At 49.2% G+C, this 25334-nt stretch overlaps 1 protein-coding gene across 1 annotated transcript in view; it reads right to left on the reverse strand.

The window, feature by feature from the left end:
* Window positions 1–22333, reverse strand: part of HK2 (hexokinase 2) — a 59846-nt gene extending 37513 nt beyond the window's left edge. The window contains exons 1-2 of the mRNA XM_054474837.2: window positions 21655–22333; window positions 1514–1676 (exon numbers count right to left, since the gene is read on the reverse strand). Of these exons, the coding sequence (XP_054330812.1) occupies window positions 1514–1676; window positions 21655–21717 (226 nt within the window). The 5' untranslated portion in view covers window positions 21718–22333. The remainder of the gene's footprint in view (window positions 1–1513; window positions 1677–21654) is intronic.
* Between the last annotated feature and the right edge of the window lie 3001 nt (window positions 22334–25334).

The raw sequence follows: 25334 nt of genomic DNA on the forward strand, positions 1-25334 counted from the left end.
AAGCACCTCATCTCTAAAATGGAGGCACCTATTATGAGGATTAAATAAAAGCTCTGACACAACTTTGTTTGGTCTCCTTCTCTGGGATGTTGCCATTCCCAGGCAGCTGGGCTCAACGCCCGGGCCCCAAACTTGATCCTCTTTTTGCCCACCCACCACCCACCAGAGCCATGTCTTGTGCTCTACCAGCCGGGCCTCGCTCCCCCTCCACTCTACCTATACTGCCCAATGACATAACATTACCAAGACACCCCTCAAAACCCTGCATTTACTCCCCAATGCTACTGCAGAGACTAAATGTTTTAGGCTTGCATTCAAGGCCTTCAGTGACCTAGCCCTAATCCACTGGACCTTTCCAACTTGAATCTCCACCGTGATCCTTTTTCCCCTACCTGATTAAATCACTTGCTGGGTGGTGGACCATAAAATAAGGATTCTGGGCCGGGTGCGGTAGCCCATGCCTGTAATCCCAGCACTTTGGGAGGCCGAGGTGGGCGGATACGAGGTCAGGAGATCAAGACCATTCTGGCTAACGGAGATCGCGCCACTGCGCTCCAGCCTGGGTAACAGAGCGAGACTCCATCTCAAAAAAAAGGATTTTGTATGCAAATAAGATGATTAAACAAAGCTTAATAGGTTCGTATTGCAGGACTTCTGAGCCTTTCCTTGATATGCACTGTGGCAACAGGCACAGTGGCTGTAATCCTAGCACTTTGGGAGACTGAGGCGGGCGGATCACCTGAGGTCGGGAATTCAAGACCAGTCTGACCAACATGGAGAAACCCCATCTCTACTAAAAATACAAAATTAGCCGGGTGTGGTGGCGCATGCCTTTAATCCCAGCTACTCTGGAGGGTGAGGCAGGAGAATCGCTTGAACCCAGGAGGCGGAGGTTGTGGTGAGCCAAGATCGCATTATTGCCCTCCAGCCTGGGCAACAAGAGTGAAGCTCTGTCTCAAAAAATATATATATGCACTGTGGCTCTCCATACTTTCCCCAAGTCTATTTGGATTTCTAGTACTTTTTACATGGGGCTCAAGAAAAAAATCTAGGTCAATCTGCACTACACTGTCCCTCCCACATGCCTACACGACGTCCGGCGTCCCAGTTAGAGCATGCACAGGTTAGCCTGAGAGCGACTCCCATGGCCTACAGTTGTGGCCATGTGAGGTACGTTTGTTGTAGTTCATCACCGTCACTGCGTGCAATCTCAGTGGGACCGTAAAATGCCAATCGAGCCAAGCAGCCTTTCTCAGCACACAGGTAGAAAACAAATGGCCAACAGTGATGCCACAGTAGGGCTGACAAAGTTGCCCTCCCTTGACTGCCAGGACTGCCAGCTTTTCCCAAGCTTCCTGTCCATCCGTCACACAGCCTTCCATTCAATTCCCTGGATGCTTCCCTTAGGCAGGGTTGGTTTCTGAGGCTTTTGAGTTATTTGGGTCCCTGAGCAAAGCCAACTAAATCACCCCTGAGTAACGCAGCAGCTAGAGCCATCCCCCAGATGCAGTACCTGTCCCATCTGGAGTGGACCTCACAAAGGTGGGCAGCATCTTCACTGCTGCAGTGGGGTGGGTGGTGGCTCCAAGCCCTTTCTCCATCTCCTTGCGGAACCGCTTAGAGATCTCCAAGAGGGTCTCATCAGAGAGGCGCATGTGGTAGAGATACTGGTCAACCTGAAAAAGGAGGAAGACAAGAGCAGAGACCACTGGTTAAATAAATTATGGCATAGGTGTATGTCATGGAACACCACTCAGCCCTTCAAAAGAACAAAATCTGTTATGTACAGAAAGTTATTATTAAAGACCATTACCAGGAACCGATTTGACAAGACTCTGTCTTTAAAAAAAAAAACCAAAAAATTAAAATTATAAAAATAGACCTAATCTTTGGAGAACTGGTGCATACCTGAGGAAAGGCCTATTAGGACAGAGGAGAGTTCTTTTCAGAATGGTTGAGTCGGAAGGCCTGTGACAACATCACTGGAGCCAGGGTTCATTACCCTCATCTCTTGTTCCCCCAGCACCTGACACGGCCAGTCACATCAATCCCATTGCCCCTCACCCTAGGCCAGGTAGCCATCACCTTTTTCCTGGACGCCTACAATCCCCAGTTCCGCTTTTACCTCTTCCATCCACTTTCCACACCCAGCCAGACTCCGCTGATCCCCAGCTTTCAGGGCTTTCCATTGGAACAAAGCTCAAAATCCTTTCAGGGCCCCACATGATCGGGCCTCTAGCCACCTCCTAATCTTTTTATCTTTTTTTTTTTTTTTTTTTTTTTTTTTTTTGACAGGGTATTGCTCCAGTTGTCCAGGCTGGAGTGCAGCAATGAGATCTCAGCCAGCCTCAGGTGATCCTCCCAGCTCAGCCTCCTGAGTAGCTGGGACTTTCAGGCACGTGCCACCATGTCTGGCTAATTGTTGTTGTTGTTGTTGTTGTTGTTGTTGTTGTTGTTGTTGTTTTGAGGCTGAGTCTCACCCTGTCGCCCAGGCTGGAGTAGAGTGGCGCAATCTCGGCTCACTGCAACCTCTGCCTCCGGGGTTCAAGCAATTCTAGTGCCTCAGCCTCCCGAGTAGCTGGGATTGCAGCGGTGTACCACCACACCCAGCTAATTTTTATATTTTTAGCAGAGACAGGGTTTCACCATGTTGTCTAGGCTGGTCTCAAACTCCTGGACTCAAGCTATCCACCCGCCTCGGCCTCCCAAAGTGCTGGAATTAAAGGAGTGAGCCACTGCACCCGGCCCCATCTCCTAATCTTATGGTAAGGTCTGGACTCTGTGCAGATTCTCTCCCTGGTTCAGTTCCCCAACTTCCCCAACTTGCCCATCCCTGCCTTGGAGCTCATGCACACAGGCCCTCCAGGTATATGCCCTGCCAATCTGCTACCACTCCTTCAGGCCTCTCTCCATAGAGGCCTCTTCTCATCCTCCAGATCACAACAGTCAGGCCTCCCTGTTATTCTAAGAACTTGAGCTTTTCCCTTCACAACACTATCCACAATTTGGAACTAAATATTTATTATGGTCCAAATCATAAGCACCAAAGGCTAGAAGAACAATGTCTACTTGTTCACCTTTGCATACCTGGAGGCTGGCACGGTGCCTGGCACAATGGCGAGGCTCTATGTAAACGATAATGCAGCCTCTGTGCTCATGCGGAGGCAACTTTCCCTAGTTCTTTCACTGATCCTGTTTCCCACATAAATTCACATGAACTTTTCCCAGATTTAATACCAGAAGAATGAGAAGCATCAGATAACTCTCACTTGTTTTTTGTTTTTTTTAATCTTTTATTTATTATTTTTGAGACAGGGTCTTGCTATATTGCCCAGCTTGTTTCCAACTCCTGGAATCTACCACAACCTCCAGGGCTGTGTGGCACTAGCCCCCCACCCTCCATCCCACAGGCTGGGTCTCTGACCTCTACTTCCTACAATATCTGGGAGCCAAGGTGCTCCTGAGGAGGCCTGGGCCTCCCCCATGAGGACATTTGAGGCTCCCCAGGAGGAAAAAGGGTACAGCTTCAGCCTGACACTAGATAAGCCCCCCTTTCTTTTTGGTGAAGTGTCAGACAAGTCTCTAGCCACCTCCAGTGACCCTAGTTCAAGGGTAACTCTGACCACCCCAGAGGCTTCCCACTCCAGATCCAATGACACACTGACTGGCCCAGGAATGCTACGTCACAACTTTCACATCTCAGGGCTAATGTACAAAGTCTGGGGCTACCCAGACCAGAAGCCAATGCGAGGCCACATCCAGGAAAAGCCTGAGATGCCCTCGTGGGCAACAGTAGTAATGGCAAGCCCTCACGTGGCTCCTGCTTTGTGCCAGATCCTATTCTCCAGGTTTGCTCCCATTAGTTCATTTCATCCTTAGAACAGCCCTCTGAGGTAGGATGTGCCAGCACCTCTATTCTACAGAGAGGGTAAGTCACACAGACACAAGGGGCCATGTTTGGCTTGATAGAGAAGTCTGGCTGCTCTGTGCTCTTGTCCACTCTGCTAGATGACTGCTCCCTGCCTGCCTGGATACAGCAGGGTCTATACAGGTCAAACAGCATTGCAGTGAATGCAGGCTGGCCATATCCATCAAAAGGCCATCTTCTATTCCAGTCACCTCCCAATGCAGACATGAACGGCACACAGTGGAGAGTGAGGCCCACAGAGGTGACTGAGCAGGTCTGGGGCAGCAGACATGTCTCTGAACATTGTCATGAGGGTGACACCTGACAAAGACATTCCCACCTCACTACTTTCCCAAAGAGAAGAGAGGCCCAGAAGCTTCACTGATGCCCCCACCCCCGCCTCAGCTCCAGCCTCTATAGAAGGCTTCACGTGTTTGCAAAGGGCACAGGAGTTCCTGCACTGAGGAGCTGAGCCTGTTCCACCTCATTAAATGGTCCTATCATCATGTCCAGAAGCATGAGGTTATGCACACAAAAGAGCAAATTCTACAGCAGCCAATCTTAGTTTATCTTCGATGTTTAAACTGCTTCAAGACTTGTTGGAAATCCAGTCAGACACTTCTCATCCTTAACCCTTTAAGAATCAAGTTAAACGGTCACCCTGTATCCACGTTGCCTTTTGCCCCATAGATAACCATCTTCCACAAGTTCAATGACAGATGAAAACAGTAGTGGAGTGATAGTTACAGCGGCTAAGCATTCCTCAAGCATTTCTCACCTGTCAGGCATTTCCTGCTTTCCTGACCTGTTCTCCATTGTCTTTGTAAAACTTCTGCACCTCTGTTTTATAGATCACTTGGGTGACAAAGGGCAGAGATGGGATTCCACAGAGGTCTGTCTGGCCCCAATGCCAGGCCCTCAGGACAGCCACCCTCGCCTGTCCTGTGGGCCCCTCTTAGTGTGGATGGGCACTCCCTGCCTGCCCTGTGGTTTCTTGGATGACCCTGGGACCTTACTTTCCTCTCCATCTTAGGAGACTAAGAGAGAGGATATGAAACAGCTGTGGCCAGCAGTTCGGCCCAAACTTCCCCTCTTTCACATCGGAGCTCTTTGAACTCTCAAAACTTGAGAATAGATGGCACCAGGGCATGATGATGTGTCCACTCAGCTTATTAGGGCCACTCAGGAAGGGATAATTAATAATTAATCACTTAATTCCACAGTTTCCTAAACATACCAGTGGAGCCCACCCAGCCCTGATAGGCACTGCTGTGTTGGTGGGCACTGCTGTGTTGGTAGCCAAGGGAAGCGGAAGTCAGAAACAAGAAGCAGCCACCATACAAAGACGATTTTCCTGGATTGAGAAGGAGATGAATGCAATTTTCGGAATCTTGCCAACTTTCACCCACAGTGCCATCAGTGGGAGGGAGCACCAGGCCCAAAGACAAGGGAGAAAGCCAAGCAGTTGATAGCAGATGTACACATAGCAGTGGGACTGCAGCTGAAAAGCATTCACCCTTAGAAAGGAAATGTACAGCAGTGGGACTGCAGCTGAAAAGTATTCATCCTTAGAAAGGAAAGGCCCTTAGGGTAACTAGTTTATCTAGTTTGTCTCTCTCCACCCAATTGATAGTCATGTGGCCTAGGTTTGAATACTTCCAAGCCTGAGAGGCTCACTATTTCTCTAAATTCCATTGTTGAACAGCTCTACTTGTTTCAAAGAGTTTCCTCAATCAAAGATAAATCTGCTTTCTGATACTTCTGCCTAATCTCCATTCTGTCACTTCTGATAAGAGTTTCCAAACTTGCTGCACATAGAATCACATGAGGAGCTTTTAAAAAAAACAGTAAGAATTCCAAGGATCCATTCCAGACTAACCAAATGACACCTCTAGGGCTGGGGCTCAAACACCTTCCCCTCTCCTCTGGCAGGTTTCCAATATGCCAATAACGTGATCGTGGTCGGCCCTGTTCTGATCAACACTGCATACCACTTTTCTGCCTGGGATCTTTGAGAGTCGGTGGTTAAGATATTAGGCCAGGTGTGACCCTGTGAAGTAATCCTGTGTTGATCCAGCCTGCTGGGAGTTGGGAAGACAAACTCCGCATTTGTTGTTAAGAGATGTAAGTTTCTGGATACTATCGAAGCAGACTCATTCAGGTCAGCCCTTGATTTGTAGCTGGTGGTGGTGAAGGGAGTGCTCTGGCATTAGAAACACCAGTATGCAAATCCTAGTGGTACCGTTCGTACAGGTGTGTGACATTAGAGGACTCTTCATCTGAACCCCAGCTTCCTCGCCACAAAACAAGATGAATAGCCCCACATGACAGAGTCATTAGCATAACTGTGGGGACAAAAGAGTTCTCTATCACCCCCGCTTTCTTTCCACCCCTTCTTTCTTCTAGGCTTTTCTCCATCCAGGGGTACCTTCAGGCAATCACAGACATTTCTCAACCCTCCTTAGTCACAAAGCAGAGGCTGTTTCCCCAAACTGTTCCCTCTCTTTCTGTGATGGGCATGGACGAGGCTGCTTCTCTTTAAATCTCTATCTGGGAGAGGAGGAGAGAAGGAGGGGGCATTCCAGGCTGGGGAATCAGAGGCAGGCCAGAGCAAAGCCTGGCTGAGGAACGGGTTACCTTCCCATCTGCCTGCCAAGCTGCCAGCCCAGGAAGCGAGGGCTTGTTAGACAGAAAGAGATAGCACTGTTAGTTGATATCTCTTCAGGAAGGGTTAGATCAGAGCTTCCTCATTGGGTAATTTTGGTCAGTTTCAGTTTTTCCCATAACATATCAGTCTGACATGCCCACTTCCTCTACAGAATTGGGGTTGGTGTCAGGGGAAGCCCTAAAGACAAATTAACCCCATACTCTCTAGGAAATAAGATAATACCCAAAATGGGAAGCCATTAACACCCATCCCCTTAAGTACCTGCATTTTCCTCCAGACCAGCACTTAAAAAAGGAGAGGAAATTGTGTCACTGTCACAAAGCAGCAAATGGAGAAAACAAAAGGGGACACTCATGGAGGCTCCACTTCGAAGCATGCAGTGTGCAGGGTGGGCCATACAGAGTCCTGGCCAGGTATGGGGAAGCCCAGGAAGGAAAGGCCTGGAGGTGAGTGCAAGAAAGGGATCTCAGAGAAACCAGGCCCATCGGGGAGCAGCCTCAACCCAGGTCACACAGTTGAAACTAGAATCTGGATTACCTGGATGAATATCAACCCTTCTGGTCCAGAAGCACCCATCTCATTCTGCAGGCCCAATGCAACTGAAAGACTGGTGCCACTGCCTGGATCCTGAGCCCACCCCATCTGGTCCCTGTGGGAACCTGGCCTTGATCAAATTATTTACATCCAGAAGACAGCAATATTCCAATTTTGACAGTTTTTATATGAAGTACTACAGATCCTACCTTGAGTAAGGTACTCAAGGGGTTTAAAAGGGAAGTGTAGAAGAAACGAAACCTTAAATTTCAATGTCTGAGTCTGTAAGATCCGTATCATTCAATCCCTGAATCCTGACTACTGTTGCAACCCCAGCATCTTCCATGTTATGGCATTTATGGAACAGCTATTATATACAAAGCACTAATGTACAGAAACATAATTTTACAAGAAATTAATTCTGGAAATGAATAGTGGTGGTAGTTGCACAGCAATGTGAATAATACACTTAATGCCACTAAATTGTACACTTAAAATGGTTAAAATGGTAAATTTTGTGATTAATATTTTATTACAATTTTTAAAAATTTTAAGAAATCAACAGCCCTGCTCCCTAGGACTTTATATCAAAGAAGCTGGCTCATATTATAGACCAATGAGTGTCTCTAGAATGCGTGGAGAGATGAATCTTGTCTAATAAGAATGTCGGGCACAATACAAGGCAGCCCATGGGAAGTGTCACAGATTTAAGTGGCCTGAGAGACTGGCAATCAAAGGGGATGCTTTTGGAGCTCAGCCATCTTAGCAGATAAATGCTCACCTAGAGACAGCAGTGTGAAAAGGCTCAGGAGGCGTGGGCAAGCCCCCAAGACCCTGGGAAATTACCAATTCCAGGAACAGAAAGCTCCTCATCTTCACAACCTTACATTAGCTCCCCATGAAATGCTTCATAGGTTTAATTCTATCATTTTTAATCAAGGGCTCACAGGAAAGACTATAAAGACCACCGCACCACGTAAAGCTGCTGTGTCTTTCACTAATGCTTCCCTAGCCATTCAGTCCCCAGTAGGGTTTAGTGTCAGGAGAAAGTCTGGCTGCCCAGACACACTGTGCTATCTGTTATAGGCCTATGGGATGAAAACGACTGACTCAAAGAGAACTAACTATCCTTTTTGCCTTGACTGTCAGGAAGCTTGGAGCTCCGTCACATTTGTTTAACTTTAGAAACAGAGTCTTGCTCGGTTGCCCAGGCTGGAGTGCAATGACATAATCATGGTTCACTGCAGCCTCAAACTCCTAGGCTGCAGCCTTAAACTCCTGGGCTCATGATCCTTCCACTGCAGCCTCCCACGTAGCTAAGACTATAGGTATGCACCCTCGTACCCAGCTGATTTTTTTATTTTATTTTTTCTGTAGAGACAGAGTCTCACTGTGTTGTCCAGACTGGTCTCAAACTCCTGGCCTTAAGCAATCCTTCCATCTTGGCCTCCCAAAGTGCTGGGATTACAAGCATGAGCCACCACACCCGGCCTGTCAAGTTTTTCAGTAATCATCTCGCCAGTTTGATGACTCTTGTTCTAGAAATCTTTTTACTGAAAGCTGAACCAAATCACCAAATCCTTTTAGTAAGCAAGCAGAAAATACATAATACATGAATAAGCAAATGTTCATCACTTGTGTCTGCAGGGCACACCCTCCTGGTAGAGGGCTGAATTCAAGTGATCAAATAGGATAAGAAAGTTACTCCACAAGCATAGAAGCATCAAAGCAAAGGATGCAGGATGCCTGTGGCACAGCTGAACTTCGTCTCTCCAGTCTTGGGATATTTCTAATTGATTATCTAGAACCATCTCTCCAGGCGCCCTAGATGACCACAGCTAAAAATCCTACCTTTTCATTTCTAGACCCTAGAAGACCAACTGATTGAACTTCACCTTTCTTAACATGCATGTTCTTGTCCTGAAGATACAATCAGGTCATCTATATATTAGGTCAACACTCCTATTTGGCCCCTTTGACAGAAACTTAGAAAGGACCATACCTTCTGCAAGTCAGGGGCCTTATTATGACTACTTTCGTCTGCTTTTAATCAACCACAGTCAAAACAGGGTGGTGGGATGGGCACAGTGGCTCACACCAGTAATCCTAATACTTTGGGAGGCTGAGGAGGGAGGATCATTTGAAGCCAGGAGGTCAAGGCTGTACTGAGCCATGATCACACTGCCGCACTCAGCCTGGGCAACAGTGCAAGACTCTGCCTCTTAAAAAAAAAACAAACAAACAAGCCAGAGTGGAGCAAGAGATAGTATACAGCAACCAGAATGCACCTACCTACCACCACATGCAACCACACAGGTGAATCTCAAAATACAGTAAAACACTGGGTGAAAAATGCCAGTCACAAAAGGCGTCTTTTATATCCTGTATGAGTCTATTTATATTAAGTACAAAAACAGACCTATGCTGTTAGTCAGGACGGTGATTACACTTGATGGTGGTGGTGGGTAGGAGAACATGGGGCTGGTTCAGGTAATGATCTGTTACTGGATCTGGATGGTGGTTACCTGCTGCTTTCAGTTTCCCATGTGCATTATACTTCAATTCAAAAGACGCTGGAAAAAAAAAGGCAGGTGGCACTGACTTGGCCCAAGTCTACCCACTATACACGGTCAAGGAGCCAAAGAAGATTAAAGAAGTCAAAAGAGGCCAAACAAAGAGAGATCCATCATTTAAATCTGGCCACACAAAGGCTTCCAGTGACTCTGTGTTGACACATGCTTGCAACTTAATTTCAAAAGAATTTCATATTTTTGCATTATTTCTTTGCCAGTGTTTTACCACAAATCTCTGACAAGGAAACCAAGGCTTGAAGAAGCCTCCCCAAATCACAGGCCTAGTCCCTGAAGGCCCACAGCATCCAGTGACCAGCCGAGTGCCCTAACCTAGGGCACAGGTGTGCCCATCCTGGGAAAGCCAAGCAACTGCTGTCAGTAACCTCATTAATAATAATGCCCTCACAGACTCCTCCTGGGAAGTCTGAGGCTGTACAAAGAGCAGCAAGTTTATTCTACAAAGTTGCCAGGGCAGGGCCAGATGTTTCTGATAAAAGAAAAAAAAGATGAGCCGGGGGGAAGACATACAGCAGAACATGGATTCTGTAAGTCTCCTGTCCTCTGAAAGCCCACGGACTGAAACTGACAGATCTCCTATGCCACTTCTTCAGACAGGACAAGGAACTTATCCTTGCCAGGGCAGCCATGCCACCTCAGGCCAATGCCAGCTCTGACACACTGCAGACTCACAAACCCAAGGCGGCGGGTAAGCGCAGAGCTGACCAGGGAGGCATACGGGCCACTCCTCCAAGATCCTGTTGCAGCATTGTGAGTCACAGGGCTTCCTGTTCTTCCAGTTCTCACTCTCAGCTGCATCAAGTTACAGCCAGATAGACCTTAGGCAGCAGCACCTGTCCAGGGTCCAGGAGATGGGCATTTGGGACACCCGGCCCGGGGTCCTCCTGTCCTCAGACATTCTGTTCTGACTGCGGAGCAGCAGAGCAAAGGGGGATTATGTCCCAGATGCACGTGACCCTGGCACAGTTCACCTGCCAACAGATATTGACTGAGTGCCAAGTTGAATGTGCCAGGGCTGGGCACTGAGGATACTGGGATAAAGGAGAAACCAGCCTCTGCCAGGAAGGGGCTCAGTCTATTGGCAGAAGACAGATACATTAACAAGTAATTACAAACTGACGGGAAGGGCAGAACAGTGGGCAGTTTCTTTTACATTAATAAAATATGGATTTACAATCACTTAAATCACATACATCAATGTGAATCTGAGGAGTGTTTGTCTTGAAATGGTTAGAAATGCATATGTGTTGGCCTCACTGCCCAGAATGTCCCCTCCCCTTGTCTAACAAACTCCCACTGACCCTCCACAGCCCAGCACAAATGGCCTCTTTGCAGTCATAGCAGCAGCTATCTCAATACTAGGATATAATAGGTGCTCAAGAAACCTTTGTTATAGTTATACACAAGGGGCTATGGGAACACCAAAGAGAAAATTTGGACAAGTAACTTGGTGAAGGGGAAGAGCTGGCTACTCCCAACTGACCAGGTGCTCTGTGTCGGACCTTGCTCTTCAGGCCAGTGCCCACACTGCATGGGATCCCCGCAGCAGCACGGTTTCCTCCCAGTCTACCTGTCTGCCCTGCCTAGGATGCTAGGTCCCTAGAAGTCAGACTCTGCCTACCCCTCGACAGCCCCAGGCCAGGGACCAGAATCTGCCTCTGAGCCTCTTGCCCCACAGTGGCATCTGAACTCACCACTCCTGTCTGCTGCCAGCGGTCCACTTGGTGGATCAAATACCTCTGGGTCTGTCCCAGTCTGCCCCATCCACCCCAAGATCATACCCACCACAGGCAAGGTACCCACACTTCCCTGCTTACCCAAGACAATCTCAGTTTACACCTGTGCTCATGGCATAACTACTGATAGTGCTTTCTTCCATTCTCAAAAGCGGCACAGTTTGGACAATTAGGGCATCCCCCTAGATACAGCTAAGTAAATCCTGCCTTTGATCTTGGGAAACTGACACTTAAAATGATAAGAGTTCATGCTGCACAAACGGTGTTTTAAAAAAACATTATGGGGATCAAGAAACTGGGTTCCAGGTCTGGGGCTTATCTTATGTGAGCTTGGGCTGGTCCCTTAGTACACAACATCTGGTTTCCTTAACTGTAAAATGAAGGGTTTGTTTAGACTACATGGTCCCAAAGTTCCCTTCCCAGCTGACACCTGACTCATAACCCCATGAAACTGAAACATAAGTGAAACTGAAACATAGTTGTCCCAGCAGCTTTGTGCTGAGGGTTAAGGGCACTGGCTCTGGAGTCACATTGCCTGGGTCTGGATTCTGGCTTGCCCTGGGGCAAGGTACTATCCTATTCTGTGCCTGGTCTCTTCATTTGAATAACAGATAATAACAGGACCTACCTGGAGGGCAGCTTGAGGGTGGCCTGAGTTACTACACATAGAGCTGATGGGAAGAGGCTACAGGACTTCGTGGAGGGGACTGAGACAGAAAAGTTTGGGAGGAAACAGGAAGCAGGAAGAGGAAGTCCCTCAAATGGGTAAGAAGGAAAAGTGGCAGCTTCGAATGCCCTCATTTAACCCTAATTAAAGCTGTCAGATGGTTCATCTGGCTTTATTCCTTCAGACAATATGGAGATGCCAGAAGGAAGGGATTGGGAAAAAGGCCTTTTAAGAACATGGACCACCTCCAAGCATCCAGGGCAGAAATGGTGGAAAGGCAGGAAGGCTGAGTGGGAGGGAGGTGGGTGGGCCCCAAGGGCTTCCAGAGCCAGTTTCTCAGAGCCTGACTCACTCTCCTGGTTAACGCTGAGATAAGATTTAACCAAGGCGGGAAAGAATGTCCAGGAAATGCTTAGAGATCCATCTGCAAACAAAATGAGTGACCACCCTAAAAGAGGGCAGCATTTTAGGGGAAATGAGATTCTCTGTTCACAGGAACAGGGCCAAGACTCCTGACTCCTGACGTGGATAAGGCAATGGCTGTTCAAGAGGTGGGATGGAGGGTATGGGTTCCACAGGCAGAATCCCCCTGGGCTTCGTGAAGAACCCAGGGCACCCCGGGCTCAGCAGGAGGAAACACACTCAACAGCCCAGGGTCTGTATATGAGGGGCAAAGAGCTGTCTGCCAAAGCCCAGGATGCCCAGGGAACCTCACCCAATCTGCTGAAAGAATGTGAGAATGGCCATTCCCTTCTGTGAAATTCCAGGGGTCAGTGGGGCCAAACCTATCATGGCGGGTCCTATGACTCTTCAGCACAGGGCACTGCAAAGGATTTCCCCTGTGGAAAGCCAGGGTCTGGGAGAGCTGTGAGGATGAGTGAGCAAGTATTTAACTGACAAACTCCACAGCAGAAGAATATGAAATCCCAAGTAAGCAGCCTCCACAATGCCCTCTGAAGCCTCTGCTCTTCTCTGGGTTAGTTATCGGGGAGAGAGAGGTTAGGCTTCTCCAGGGAAAAGGAGCTGGAACTAACCCTGTGATCATTCAGCACAGCTGTGTCTCCTGCGGCATCACAAGGATGCTTCAACCTGAAGTGCACTAATGTCCCAGGCATCCCAGAGACCTCGAATGGAGGAGCCACCTCTGTAGACGACCAGAAGAAAAGCAACTTAGAGGAAGAGCTTAAGGATGGATCTCCTACGCCCAGGAAAGAGAAGGTTTTAGAAGCAGGGTGGACGCATCCTTCTTCCCTGGCTTCAGGAACTTTCCATCCTTCTGACTTCTGTGTCCTCTGATTCAATCCAATGTCACACAGAGACACAAATGGACCTGAAACCACTTACTCTAAAAGAAGCTCTTGGGAATTATCCAGGGTAAAGCAGGGCCTCTTTTTGCTCCTGTCCAGGCGGACGGTGCAGTGGGACATCTAAGACTGTGTCTCTCCCTATGTACAGATGCTCCGACTTACAATGAGGTTATGTCCCGATTAGTAAGTCAAAAATGCATTTCATACACCTAACCTACCATTGAACACAAAGACTATTTTACAATAAAGTGTTGAATATCTCATGTAATTTATTGAATACTGTACTGAAAGTACAAAACATAATGGTTATATGAATACTAAAAGTACAGGTTCTACTGAATGCGTATCACTTTTGCGCCATTGTGAAGTCAAAAAAAATCATTAAGTTGAACCGCTGTTAAGTACCAATACTTAATAATACGTAAAGCATTGACTATATGTCAGGCACAGATCTCAGAGCTTCACACCTGTTAACCCTTTTCTCTTTCATTCTGACAACTACTCAATTAAAGTGTTATCAAAACAATCTTTGCATTTTATAGGGAAAAGAAACTGAGGCCTAGACAGGTAGAATAACTGACCCAAGCTCACACTGCGCGTTATGCAGAAAGCCAGAGTTCAACCCCAGGGAGCCTGACTCCAGCTCATCAAACAGCCTCTCCCAGTAACTGTCAGGCTGTCCCTCAGTGGATGTCACTGGCCTATCTCCTCTGCTCCCCAGCTCAAGTGCCTTCTGAGCTCGCATTACACCAGCTCACATGCCTGCCTTGTTGGGAAGCCTGGCTCATGCCCAGCCTCCATGGAAACTACAGCAGCACCAGGGTGAGCATCTTCCAAGGGCAACTGAGTAAACTTCTCTTGCTGGCTTTCTGGAGCACTTGTATTGCCCACATTTCTCTGGTTGAGAATACAGAAACAGCAACTAGCTCCCGTGCCCTGGAAACCTGCCCCCCAGCAAGGGACTGTGGGCATCTGCAGACTGCTGTGAACTGTAGACCTCATCTTTAGTTCATCTTTTGTAGAAGCCCATTTCCCACTATGACGGTCCCATGACATGGCACACTGTTGAGAACTCAGGGCTCTGATCCCAACTAGGGCTACTAACTTGCTGTATGACCATCAGCAATACACCTGAAAACTGAAGGGGATGGGGGGGAAGGACCATGTTCTTCTAAAGCAGTTTCTCAAACTTGACACTGTAGACATTTTGGGCCAGGTAATTTTTTGTTGTGGGGAGCTATCTTATCCATGGTGGAATACTCAGCAACATTCCTAGCCTCTGCTTACTAGATATCAGTAACACACACTCGCCCAAACCTGCCTCTGCTTACTAGATGTCAGTAACACACACTCACCCAAACCTTTGTGACAACCAAAAATGTCTCCAGACATTGCCAAAGTCCACTGGGGGGCAAAATCACTCGTAGTTGAAAACTACTGCTCTAAATGAAGAATTTTTAAAAGATAGGCTTTGTCTCTGGAAATTTGAGTAAGGTGGAAATTCTTGCTCCTTATGATAGGCTGGGATAGCCCCTCACAAAAAAACGTATCTGTCCCGAAATGTCAATAGCACCAAGGCTGAGAAAACTGCTTCAAAGATAAGCAGAAAGAGCCACTCCAGCACAAGGAAGCATGGTGCGTGATCCACAGAGTGTGATATGAAGACGTGTCCAGTGAGCTGTGGGATTTAATTTGCCACATCCCAACCCCGACAGCTTTTTTTTTTTTTGAGACGGAGTCTCGCTCTGTCACCCAGGCTGGAGTGCAGTGGCGCCATCTCGGCTCACTACAAGCTCCACCTCCCGGGTTCAACTGATTTTCCTGCCTCAGCCTCCCAAGTAGCTGGGACTACAGGCGCCTGCCACCACGCCCGGCTAATTTTTTTTTTGTATTTTTAGTAGAGACGGGGTTTCACCGTGTTAGCCAGGATGGTCTCGATCTCCTGACCTCGTGATCCGTCCACCTCGGCCTCCCAAAGTGCTGGGATTACAGGCGTGAGCCACCGCGCCCGGCGTAACCCCACAGCTTTGAAAAGGCAAAGACAGACTAGGTACAGTGTTGGAAAACAAACCAAACCTGCTGACTTCAAAGCTCAACGATGATAATGAGGAACGTCTTATCAAGATTTGGTCTTTTCAACTGGAAGTATCTGAACAAAGGAAGCCAGTTTTCTGGGGCTGCAAGTTCTTTCAGTTCATCAGATCTCCTTACTCCCACTGCCAACTGTGGTTTGTGTTGCTCTGATTCCCCCCCTTGGAAAAGGACCTCCAATTTCCCCAAACTCCCCAGAGTACTGGAAAACTTCAACTTTGAAAAGTGATGTTTAAAAAAAAAAAAAAAAAATGCCTGGTGCAGTGGCTCACGCCAAAGTAATCCCAATACTTTGGGAGGCCTAGGCAGGCGGATCACGAGGTCAGGAGATCGAGACCATCCTGGCTAACACAGTGAAAAACCCCATCTCTACTAAAAATATAAAAAAATTAACCGGACGTGGTGGCGGGCGCCTGTAGTCCCAGCTACTCGGGAGGCTGAGGCAGGCGAATGGCAGGAACCCAGGAGGCTGAGGTTGCAGTGAGCTGAGATCACGCCACTACACTCCAGCCTGGGCGACAGAGCGAGACTCCATCTCAAAAAAAAAAAAAAGGCCAGGCGCAGTGGCTCACACCTGTAATCCCAGCACTTTGGGAGGCCAAGGTGGGCAGATCACGAGGTCAAGAGATCGAGACCATCCTGGTCAACATGGTGAAACCCCGTCTCTACTAAAAATACAAAAATTAGCTGGGCATGGTGGTGCGCACCTGTAGTCCCAGCTACTCGGGAGACTGAGGTAGGAGAATCACTTGAACCCAGGAGGTGGAGGTTGCAGTGAGCCAAGATTGTGCCACTGCACTCCAGCCTGGTGACAGAGCGAAACTCTGTCTCACAAAAAAAAAAAAAAATTTGGCTTTGGCTGAGCTCAGGGGAGTTAATTCATTCAAAGGTAGAGGAAAAAGTGCTTTTTAGCTCTCTCTGAAATGTAAGTTTGGCAATATAAAACAAATGGATGGTTAACAAAAGCTACAAAGTATTCCTACTACTATCAGTTGTCTTCTGAGCAGAGAAAGGGACAGAGTTAGGTTACCAAGATGTTACAAATTGAACAAATGGAGTGACTTATACCTGTCAATGTCAGTTTGCCCAATCAAAATTAACATAGACAAAAATAATATTATTAAGGTTTCAATCAGCAATTTACTCTTGATACTCTAATCCCATACGTGCAGACTACTGGCACACAGTAGGTGTCCAAAATGTGCCAAGGTTCCTTGAGGCCTCTAACTCCAGCCCCACCCATGGTAATTCACTCTTTTGACTTAGTGGCCATATCTCTCTAGACAACTGAAAAGTGTCTGGGTTTCTGTCTCCCACATCACACTCAGAGGGCCGTTCTTAAAAAAACATTAAAATTCTTGGCTTTCTTGACTCTTGGGGTCTCTGTTCAATCTTTTTGCTTCCAAGATATTCCTCTCAAGCCCAGCATTGAAGGTCACCCCTTGCTCATACAACAAGGAATCTACATGAGCCATGTCTATTACAGGATTCCAGTGCAAATGTCACCAGTCTATGCATATTAAAACAATTTGGTCAATGGTCAGAGGAAGGAGTATATACTTCATTTTATCTCTATGGTTAACCCTGATTCTCCATTCTTAAGAGACAAAATCTTGCATCTTATATACTAACTTATCTCAATCAATAGAAAGAATCGGGCATGGTAGCTCACGCCTGTAATCCCACCACTTTGGGAGGCGGAGGCAGGCGGATCACGAGGTCAGGAGATTGAGACCATCCTGGATAACACAGTGAAACCCCGTCTCTACTAAAAATACAAAAAAATAGCCGGGCGTGGTGGCAGGCGCCTGTAGTCCCAGCTACTTGAGAGGTTGAGGCAGGAGAATGGCGTGAACCCGGGAGGCGGAGTTTGCAGTGAGCTGAGATTGCACCACTGCACTCCAGCCTGGGCGACAGAGCGAGACTCCATCTCAAAAAAAAAAAAAAAAAAAAATAGAATCTTCTGTCTCTCCACAGGCAGGACACACAAGTCTTGATTGCTGAAGGACAGGAAACTCTCCTCCCTTTCTCTCTCCCTCCTCAGGACCGGCTTCAGGTCATGCTTTGGCCTCAGGTCATGCTTTGGATCAAGAGATAATTGCGAACTGCCCCTCCCTCTAAGTGTCCACCCATATACCATCCCTTTAGCCTAAGACTAGCTGCCCCTGCCCAGCTCCTCCACTTCCTGCAGCCCTGGTTTAGCTTCTTTCTCCAGAAAGTTCTCCTCCTTTACTCTTGTACTCACTGAGCACCTCACCAGTGGCCAGGAACTGCAGCGACAAACCTAACAGCCAAGATTCTCCCTGCCCTGAGGAAGGAACCCAAACTGAAAATCATCAACTCTAACAGATGGTGGAATGAAACAAATGTCATGCAAGGTTCAAACACACTAATGTTGGCACACAGGAAGGGGAGAAGGAAGCAGAAAGAAAATTAAGAGAGTAAACCGTATTTGAGCTGGAAGGGGTTAAATGGAAAGAAGCCAAGCAGAGTTCAGGGCCACAAAAATGGCAAGGGCAGGCCGGGCGCGGTGGCTCACGCCTGTAATCCCAACACTACGGGAGGCTGAGGCAGGCGGATCACAAGGTCAGGAAATCGAGACCATCCTGGCCAACATGGTGAAACCCTGTCTCTACTAAAAATACAAAAAATAGCTGGGCATGGTGGCGCATGCCTGTAGTCCCAACTACTCAGGAGGCTAAGGCAGGAGAATCGCTTGAACCTGGGAGGCAGAGGTTGCACTAAGCCGAGATAGCGCCACTGCACTCCAGCCTGGTGACAGAGTGAGACTGTGTCTCAAAAAAAAAAGGCAAGGGCAAAAGGACCTAGTGTGAACAGGCAGGACAGAGGAGTGAAAGGATGGAGAGGAAGATGAGGCTACGCTGGGGGGTAGAAGTGGGAGGCAATTAAGAGCTGTAGACAGCTCCTGAAATGATCCAGTCTGGCTCCAGAAAGAGTTTTAGGGACACCCTTAGCAGGCCTCCAAAGTAACCCCGAGACCAGTTGACAAAGTTAGAGAGTTGATGAAAATGAATCCAGGACTCTCAGCTGGAATAGACAAAGGGTACTGGTGCCACTGATCAAACCAACAGAAGAGCTAGTTCCATCTGTGGTCATGATGGGTGGGGGTGCTACCAGCAGCCAGGAGTGGGCACAGGCCCGGGCCAGGAGCCCGCTCACGTTCCCCAGAGACAGGCGAGTACGTGCTCAAGAGTGTGGTGCTCTAAAGCCAAATGAATGGCTTCGATTCCCAGCTCGTACAGAAAAGCTGGTGACCTTGGGCAAGTTACCCCTGGGCCTCAGTTAAACAGGGATGCTAATAACAATCAGTCTTCACCTCATGGGACTGATTTGAATGTTAATAAGCTGACATACCTAAAGAGCTTAGAACAGTGCCAGGTACACAGTAGGTGCTCTGCAGTCGCTCCTGAGTTCCAAAGTGTCAATTGGCAAAAGTGAGGAAATAACCCTTATTCTCATCTCTAATGCCCCAAAACACTGAGTTTGTCCATCAGGAGATGACAAGTGACCTCGTTGGGCAGGTGAACCCAAGCCTTCCATGTCCTCAGACTACAACCCAGAATATGTAAGATTATCTTATCACAGGGGGATTTCAGAAGGGTCCAAATCAAAAGGTCTTTTCAAAAGACTCTAAAGTTATACGAAATTTTCATTCTTCTCTCTTAATTCTTCTTTCCAATGGCAGCTCAGAAAGATGGTTGCAAGATACTCTCTGAGTCTTTCTCTGCTTTCTATGTAACTGCCACTGGAATCAAACAGCTTCGCTCACCTAAGCTGGTAGTCAAATCCCAGGTTCTGACAACTACTGAGTTAAAGGCCTGATTCAATTCTGCCCCTATTGGTAGTTTAGAGGAAATACACCCAAAGGTCCTCAGGGACACTTCTCAAACTGACAGGTGGCTGCAAGGGTAGAGAAAAGAAGCCTACAGGAATGACAGTTGCACACTGCAGTGCCTAATCATCGCAACTCCATAAAGTGGACAAGCCTACTGTTATTACTGCATTTTACAAAAAAGAAACGGGCTGTCCAAAGAGGCTCAGGGTGCTATGGTTAATAAACCACAAGACAGGGATTACAACTCATTTCCAGATACCCTGGTTAATTCCCGTTCCACTCTGGGGGCAGAGAGATGACCCCCATTCCAAGATTGAGAGTGGTATAACTCCAACGGGGTTCCAACCCTACTGCCCTCCTCTGGATTGAGGAAGAGTAAATTTATGCAAGGATTCAAATGTCCTGGGGTAATACCCAAAAGAGAAGAACTCCCTGAGATTAATGATGCTCCACTGTGTATTTTAGGACTTGCCAAGAGATGATAGCCTTCCCCAAGAGTTCTTAGAAATTGAGAAGTTACCAAGATCCTGCCAGCTCAAATCAAAGGCACGTTTTTAAGTAAACTGAATCAAGGTGCAGAGCCACATCTCAGGAATTAGAGAATAACAGCCATTTACAAACAGTAAAACCCAAGTAAATCAACCGCCTCTGCTCGCTCCTCCAGACTTGAGGCTGGGTAACTCCTGCTTTTCTTGGAGGTTCACGCGCCATCACTACATTAATATGCCTCCTATGCCCTCGGGACCGCCAGAATGGGAATATAAGCAGGTTGTCGCACAGAACGGTAATGGCAAGACATTTTCCCAAAAACGTGTTCCCATCAGATATTGAAATCCCAAGTATGTAATTGAGCAACGCTCCGTTGCCTCACAGCTCTAAAACAACCTCCCTCCCTCTAATCCCTTCCCAACTTGTCCCCTACCTCAAATCGTAGCCCAGGCCCGGGCCAGGAGCCAATCCCCTAATCCCGGGCATTTCAGAAACTTAATTCTGAGCGCGCCCCTGGCCCTGCCCGGCCCCATCCCCACCCCCATACCCTGAGGCGGGGAATGAGAGATTCCCGGCTTGGCCTGAGGCTCTGTCTTATGTAAATGACCCGGCCGCGGTGAGCGCTCAGCCGTAGGGAGCCGCGGAGCGAGGTGGGAACAGACAGGTCGAGGCTTAAGGAAAAAAAAGCTCGTTTTGGGAAGGACATAAATCTCAAGAATCTCAAGTAGACCGGGCGCGGTGGCTCACGCCTGTAATCCCAGCACTTTGGGAGGCCAAGACGGGTGGATCACGAGGTCAGGAGATCGGGACCATTCTGGCTAACACGGTGAAACCTCGTCTCTACTAAAAATACAGAAAGTAACCGGGCGTGGTGGCGGGCGCCTGTAGTCCCAGCTACTCGGGAGGCTGAGGCAGGAGAATGGCGTGAACCCAGGAGGCAGCGCTTGCAGTGAGCCAAGATCGTGCCACTGCACTCCAGCCTGGGGGACAGCAAGACTCCGTCAAAAAAAAAAAAAAAAGAATCTCAAGTAATCCAGGAACGCGGCGCGTTGGCCCTCTCCGAGTAACTCTTGGGGCAAATCAGAAAGTAACAACCAAAGTCCTCCCCTTACTCGGAGGCAGGCCCTGAGGACACCAGGCTGGGCGGTCTCGAGGCTGATTTGGAAGGGCGGGGGTTAATGGGGGACGCCCCTCGCCAAGCCTCAGTTCCGGGCGCCACAGTTCCGGGGAGGGGGCGCGGCGGGCGGAGTTCCTCTGCCCCTTTCCTACTCCTTCCCGGGTCAGCTTTTCCTCGAGCCCACCCCCGCAGGGCCACGGGGAAGGAGAAGGGAACCGCTCATCTCCTACACGCGGTCCGCGAGCACGGACGGCCCCCGGCGGCCCCACGCGGCAGCGGAGCAGCCTCCAGCAGCCACGATTCTCTCCACGTGCTCTCGCCGGAACTCGCGCTGCAGAAGGGGGCTCCCTCCCACGTGGGCGCAGCAATCCCGGACTACCTGCGGGGTGACCCGCCCCTCCAGTAACAGGGAAAAAGGGACTGGGGGAGAGAGCGTGAGCGCGTGCCGGAGCTCAGGAAAGGAGGGAGCCAGGCGGAGCGCGACCTCGGCTCCCCGCCCGCGCGCACTCGCCGGCTGTGCCTAGCGGACGTGGCTCCTGGCGCCCAGGAGTGTCCCGGCTGCCCAAACTTTTTCCGCGTCCCAGGCCCCAAATAGGGAGGAAGCGGGTCCCCGCAGGGTCGAGGAAGAGACTGCTGGAGGCCAGGCCACTTTGCCAGAGCCCAGCCTGCCGCCCCGCCCGCGCTGACTTACCTTTTGCACTTGGTCATGGTTGAGCTCCGTGAAGAAGTAGGCAAGCAGATGCGAGGCAATCATCCTGCCGCGGCCCGACGGCGCAGAGTTGGGAAACCGAGGCGAGGACGCGAGCGGGGAGGCGGGCGGCGCGGTCCGACTGCTTTGTGCTGGGGCTCGGCTGCCGAGCCGGGAGCTGGGAGTCCGGACGGCGCACAAAGAAGGCTACCGGCTAGGGTGCGCCCGGCTGGCGGAGAGCGCGGGTCTCCAGAGACGTGATTTTGGCGTCACAACTGCTAGAAGGCGTCTCAGTTCTCTCCTGGCGACGTGTCCGGTTGTCCCACGTCAAGGCGCTAACTTCGGCCACAGGATCACTGAGGCTCAACTTGAGAAGAATCTCAGCCCGGCTCCACTCGGGCAATGGGACCTCTCCGATTCACAGGCGCGTGGCTCCGGCCCGCGGATTTTCTTAGCTGGGTGACACGCTGTTGCCAGCGGCAGCCCGGGACTCCTGCGCCGGAGTTTCATGCAACAATGTGGCTTATTGAGGGGCTGCCGGCCCGCGGGCCTCCGGATCAGTGACGTGCGCACGCCCATTGGCTGCGCGGGGAGGGTGTGTGCGCCCGCGGGCCGCCCGCCGCCGCGGCGCAGCCAATCATCGCTCACGGCTCGCGGGCGCGGCCGCTCAGACACCGGAGCCGGCAGCCTGGGGAGGCGCGCCGGGGGCGGGGGGCGGGGGAGGGGCGGGGCGCCTGAGATGGGACGTGTGGTCCGTGGCTAAAGGCTGGGACGGAAAGGCGCATGAGCCACCGCCGCGTCAGGCTCGGCTATGGGTGGGGGGAGCGTGATCGCAGACCCGGGGTGTGGGGCAACTGGAAAAACGGGCCACTGGACCAGCACACGCCCTGTGCGGAGAGACACTGTCTGGCATCTCGGGATCATGTGAGGGGCTCCCACTGCCCAGTCACACGTCTAAAGCATCCTAGTTCTTACCTATCGTAGCACGGCCGGCAAGTGAGCCGCCTTAGCTGCTGATTGTACTAGAGCAGGCAATACAAGAGTTGGCCCATCCTTCACACCACTGATAGGATGTGAGTTTTACAGATGAGGAAATTGAGGCAAGGCCAGGGCTTACACCTGTAATCCCAGCACTTTGGGAGTCCAAGGTTGGAGGGTTGCTTGAGACTAGGAGTTCATGACCAGCCTGGGCGACATAGTGAGACACCCATCTTCCCAAATAAAAATAAATAAATCAGCTGGACACGGTGGCGTGTGCCTGTAGTCCCTGCTGCTCAGAAGGCTAAGGTGGAAGGATAGCTTGAGCCCAGGAGTTCGAGGCTGCAGTGAGCTATGATCATACCACTGTACCCCAACCTAGGTGACAGAGGGAGACCCTGTCTCAAAAAAAAGAGACTTGCACGAGGTCCCATAGCTAATAAGTGGCAGATAGGGAAGAGAACACCTGTCCCTCTACTTTAAGGCCCTATTCACTTGCCCCATTATCCCATGCTGCATCTCTAAGAGCCAGAGAAGTAGGAGGTAGAAAAAGAGCATCTCTGCAGCTCTGGGACTGATGATGTGAATGAACTGGGTAGATCTTAAGTGTGTAACTGGATGATCTTGGACATGGGATGGGGTGGGTGAGGGAGCTTACCAATGCTGAGAGGAGTGGAAGCCCCAACCCCGGCTAATGCTAGACACCAGACTCCAAATTTAAACACACAGTGGAAACTGGCAAGAATGAAATACTGACTTCAATACTGATTTCAAGAGACATGACATTAGCACTGGTGGAGAATGGCAAGCCTAAGGTTGGAAAAGGTTCAGGGAAGGAAGATGAAGGTCTGCCATGTTCTACTGAGGAGTTTTTCAAACAGTGGGGTGCTGTCTGCAATGTGTACAGGCTTAAAATTATTATATAAGTAATCAATACTCATTGTTAAAAAATAATATATGGATAAACAGGAAAAATAAACAAAAATCATGATCCATCCAGCCTCTCAGCAAAACTTCCTTTTTTTTTTTTTTAAAGCAGGAACTTGATATGTTGCCCAGGCTGGTCTTGAACTCCTGGGCTCAAGCAGTCCTCCCACTTCAGCATCCCAAATAGCTGGGATTACACATGTGCTCAGCAAAACTTCCTGAGAACTATGTACCCTTCTAAATGCACGTCCTCAACCCTCCTTCCCTATACTCCAGACAGAATTGAGCTCAAACTGCTTTTGTCATAGTCATCATAATGACCTACATGTTGCCAAATCTTGCATTCTCTTCTCTTCCCTGCCCTTGTCTTACTCCTCCTCTCAGGGATGTTGAGGACAGTTAATCACATCCTCCATCTGGACACACCTTCCTCGCTCAGTAAGAGCACCAGTGCTCCACTCTGCTGGTTTCCGGCTAACCTCACTCCCCAGGCTTCTGAGTCCCTGTTTGCTCTATTGGTAAATGCTGGGGTATTCGGGGATGCCCTCCACCCTCTTCTCTGAACTAGTTACAGTTTCAAACTCCCTGAGGAGAAACTAACTTCCTAGCGCCATGACTGTTATATCATCTGCATGCTGATGACTCACCATAGTAAATCTACAGCGAGGACCTCTCCTGGAGTTGCAGGCTTATTTCTCCAGCTTGCCATTTGTCATCTCCACTGAAGTGATTAGCATATCACACTTAACATGTCCAAAGCTGAACTCAACTTTTTTTCCCAAATCTTTTTCTTTCCCAGTTGTCTCAGCAAATGGCATCGCCATCCACCCTAACTCATCTTCAATTCCTTCTTGCCACTCACCCTCACAGCCAGTCAATCCATCAGCAGGCAGTTAATTCCACCTATAAAACAGACCCTGCATCTGACCACTTCTCTCCATGCCCTTAGACACCTCCTGAGATCTTCCCACAGAACACTGCTTGGCATTCACACTAGCATGCTTTCCTCAAAAATGCAAACTCTTTCTCACCCAAGGGTCTTTGCTCTTCCTTTTCCTTCTATCTAGAATATTCTTCTCCAGGCCTGTCTCCAACTCATTCTTCCTCCTCATTGAGGTTCCACTCAGATACCTCCTCATGATGCAGGGCAGGCAGGCCCCAAAATTTGGACTTAGCCTGGGAAGATTCTTGGCTTCACCCAGTAAAGAATTCAAGGGATGCTGGGAGCGGTGGCTCACGCCTGTAATCCCAGCACTTTGGGAGGCCGAGGTGGACAGATCACGAGGTCAGGAGATCGAGACCATCCTAGCTAACACGGTGAAAACCCATCTCTACTAAAAAAAAGTACAAAAAATTAGGCGTGGTGGCGGGCTCCTGTAGTCCCAGCTACTCGGGAGGCTGAGGCAGGAGAATGGCGTGAACCCGGGAGGCGGAGGTTGCAGTGAGCCGAGATCGCGCCACTGCACTCCAGCCTGGGCAACAGAAAGAGACTCCATCTCAAAAAAAAAAAAAAGGAATTCAAGGGCAAGCAGGTGGCATTAGACAGCAGCTTATATTGAAGTGGCATCGTACATCAGGAGCAGAGGCACTGGTCTTTGCAGAGCAGGGCTACCCCATAGGCCATGTGCCCAGAGTAGCAGCTCAGAGGCAGTTCTGCACTCATATTTCTACCCACTTTTAGTTAACATGCAAATTAAGGGGCAGATTATACAGAAATTTCTAGAAAAAGGTTGGTAACGGGTTGTTGAGTCATTGCCATGGAAAGGGGCAGTGACTTC

Source organism: Pongo pygmaeus, chromosome 12 (genome assembly GCF_028885625.2).
Source record: "Pongo pygmaeus isolate AG05252 chromosome 12, NHGRI_mPonPyg2-v2.0_pri, whole genome shotgun sequence".
In the NCBI taxonomy this organism is placed as follows: Eukaryota; Metazoa; Chordata; class Mammalia; order Primates; family Hominidae; genus Pongo; species Pongo pygmaeus.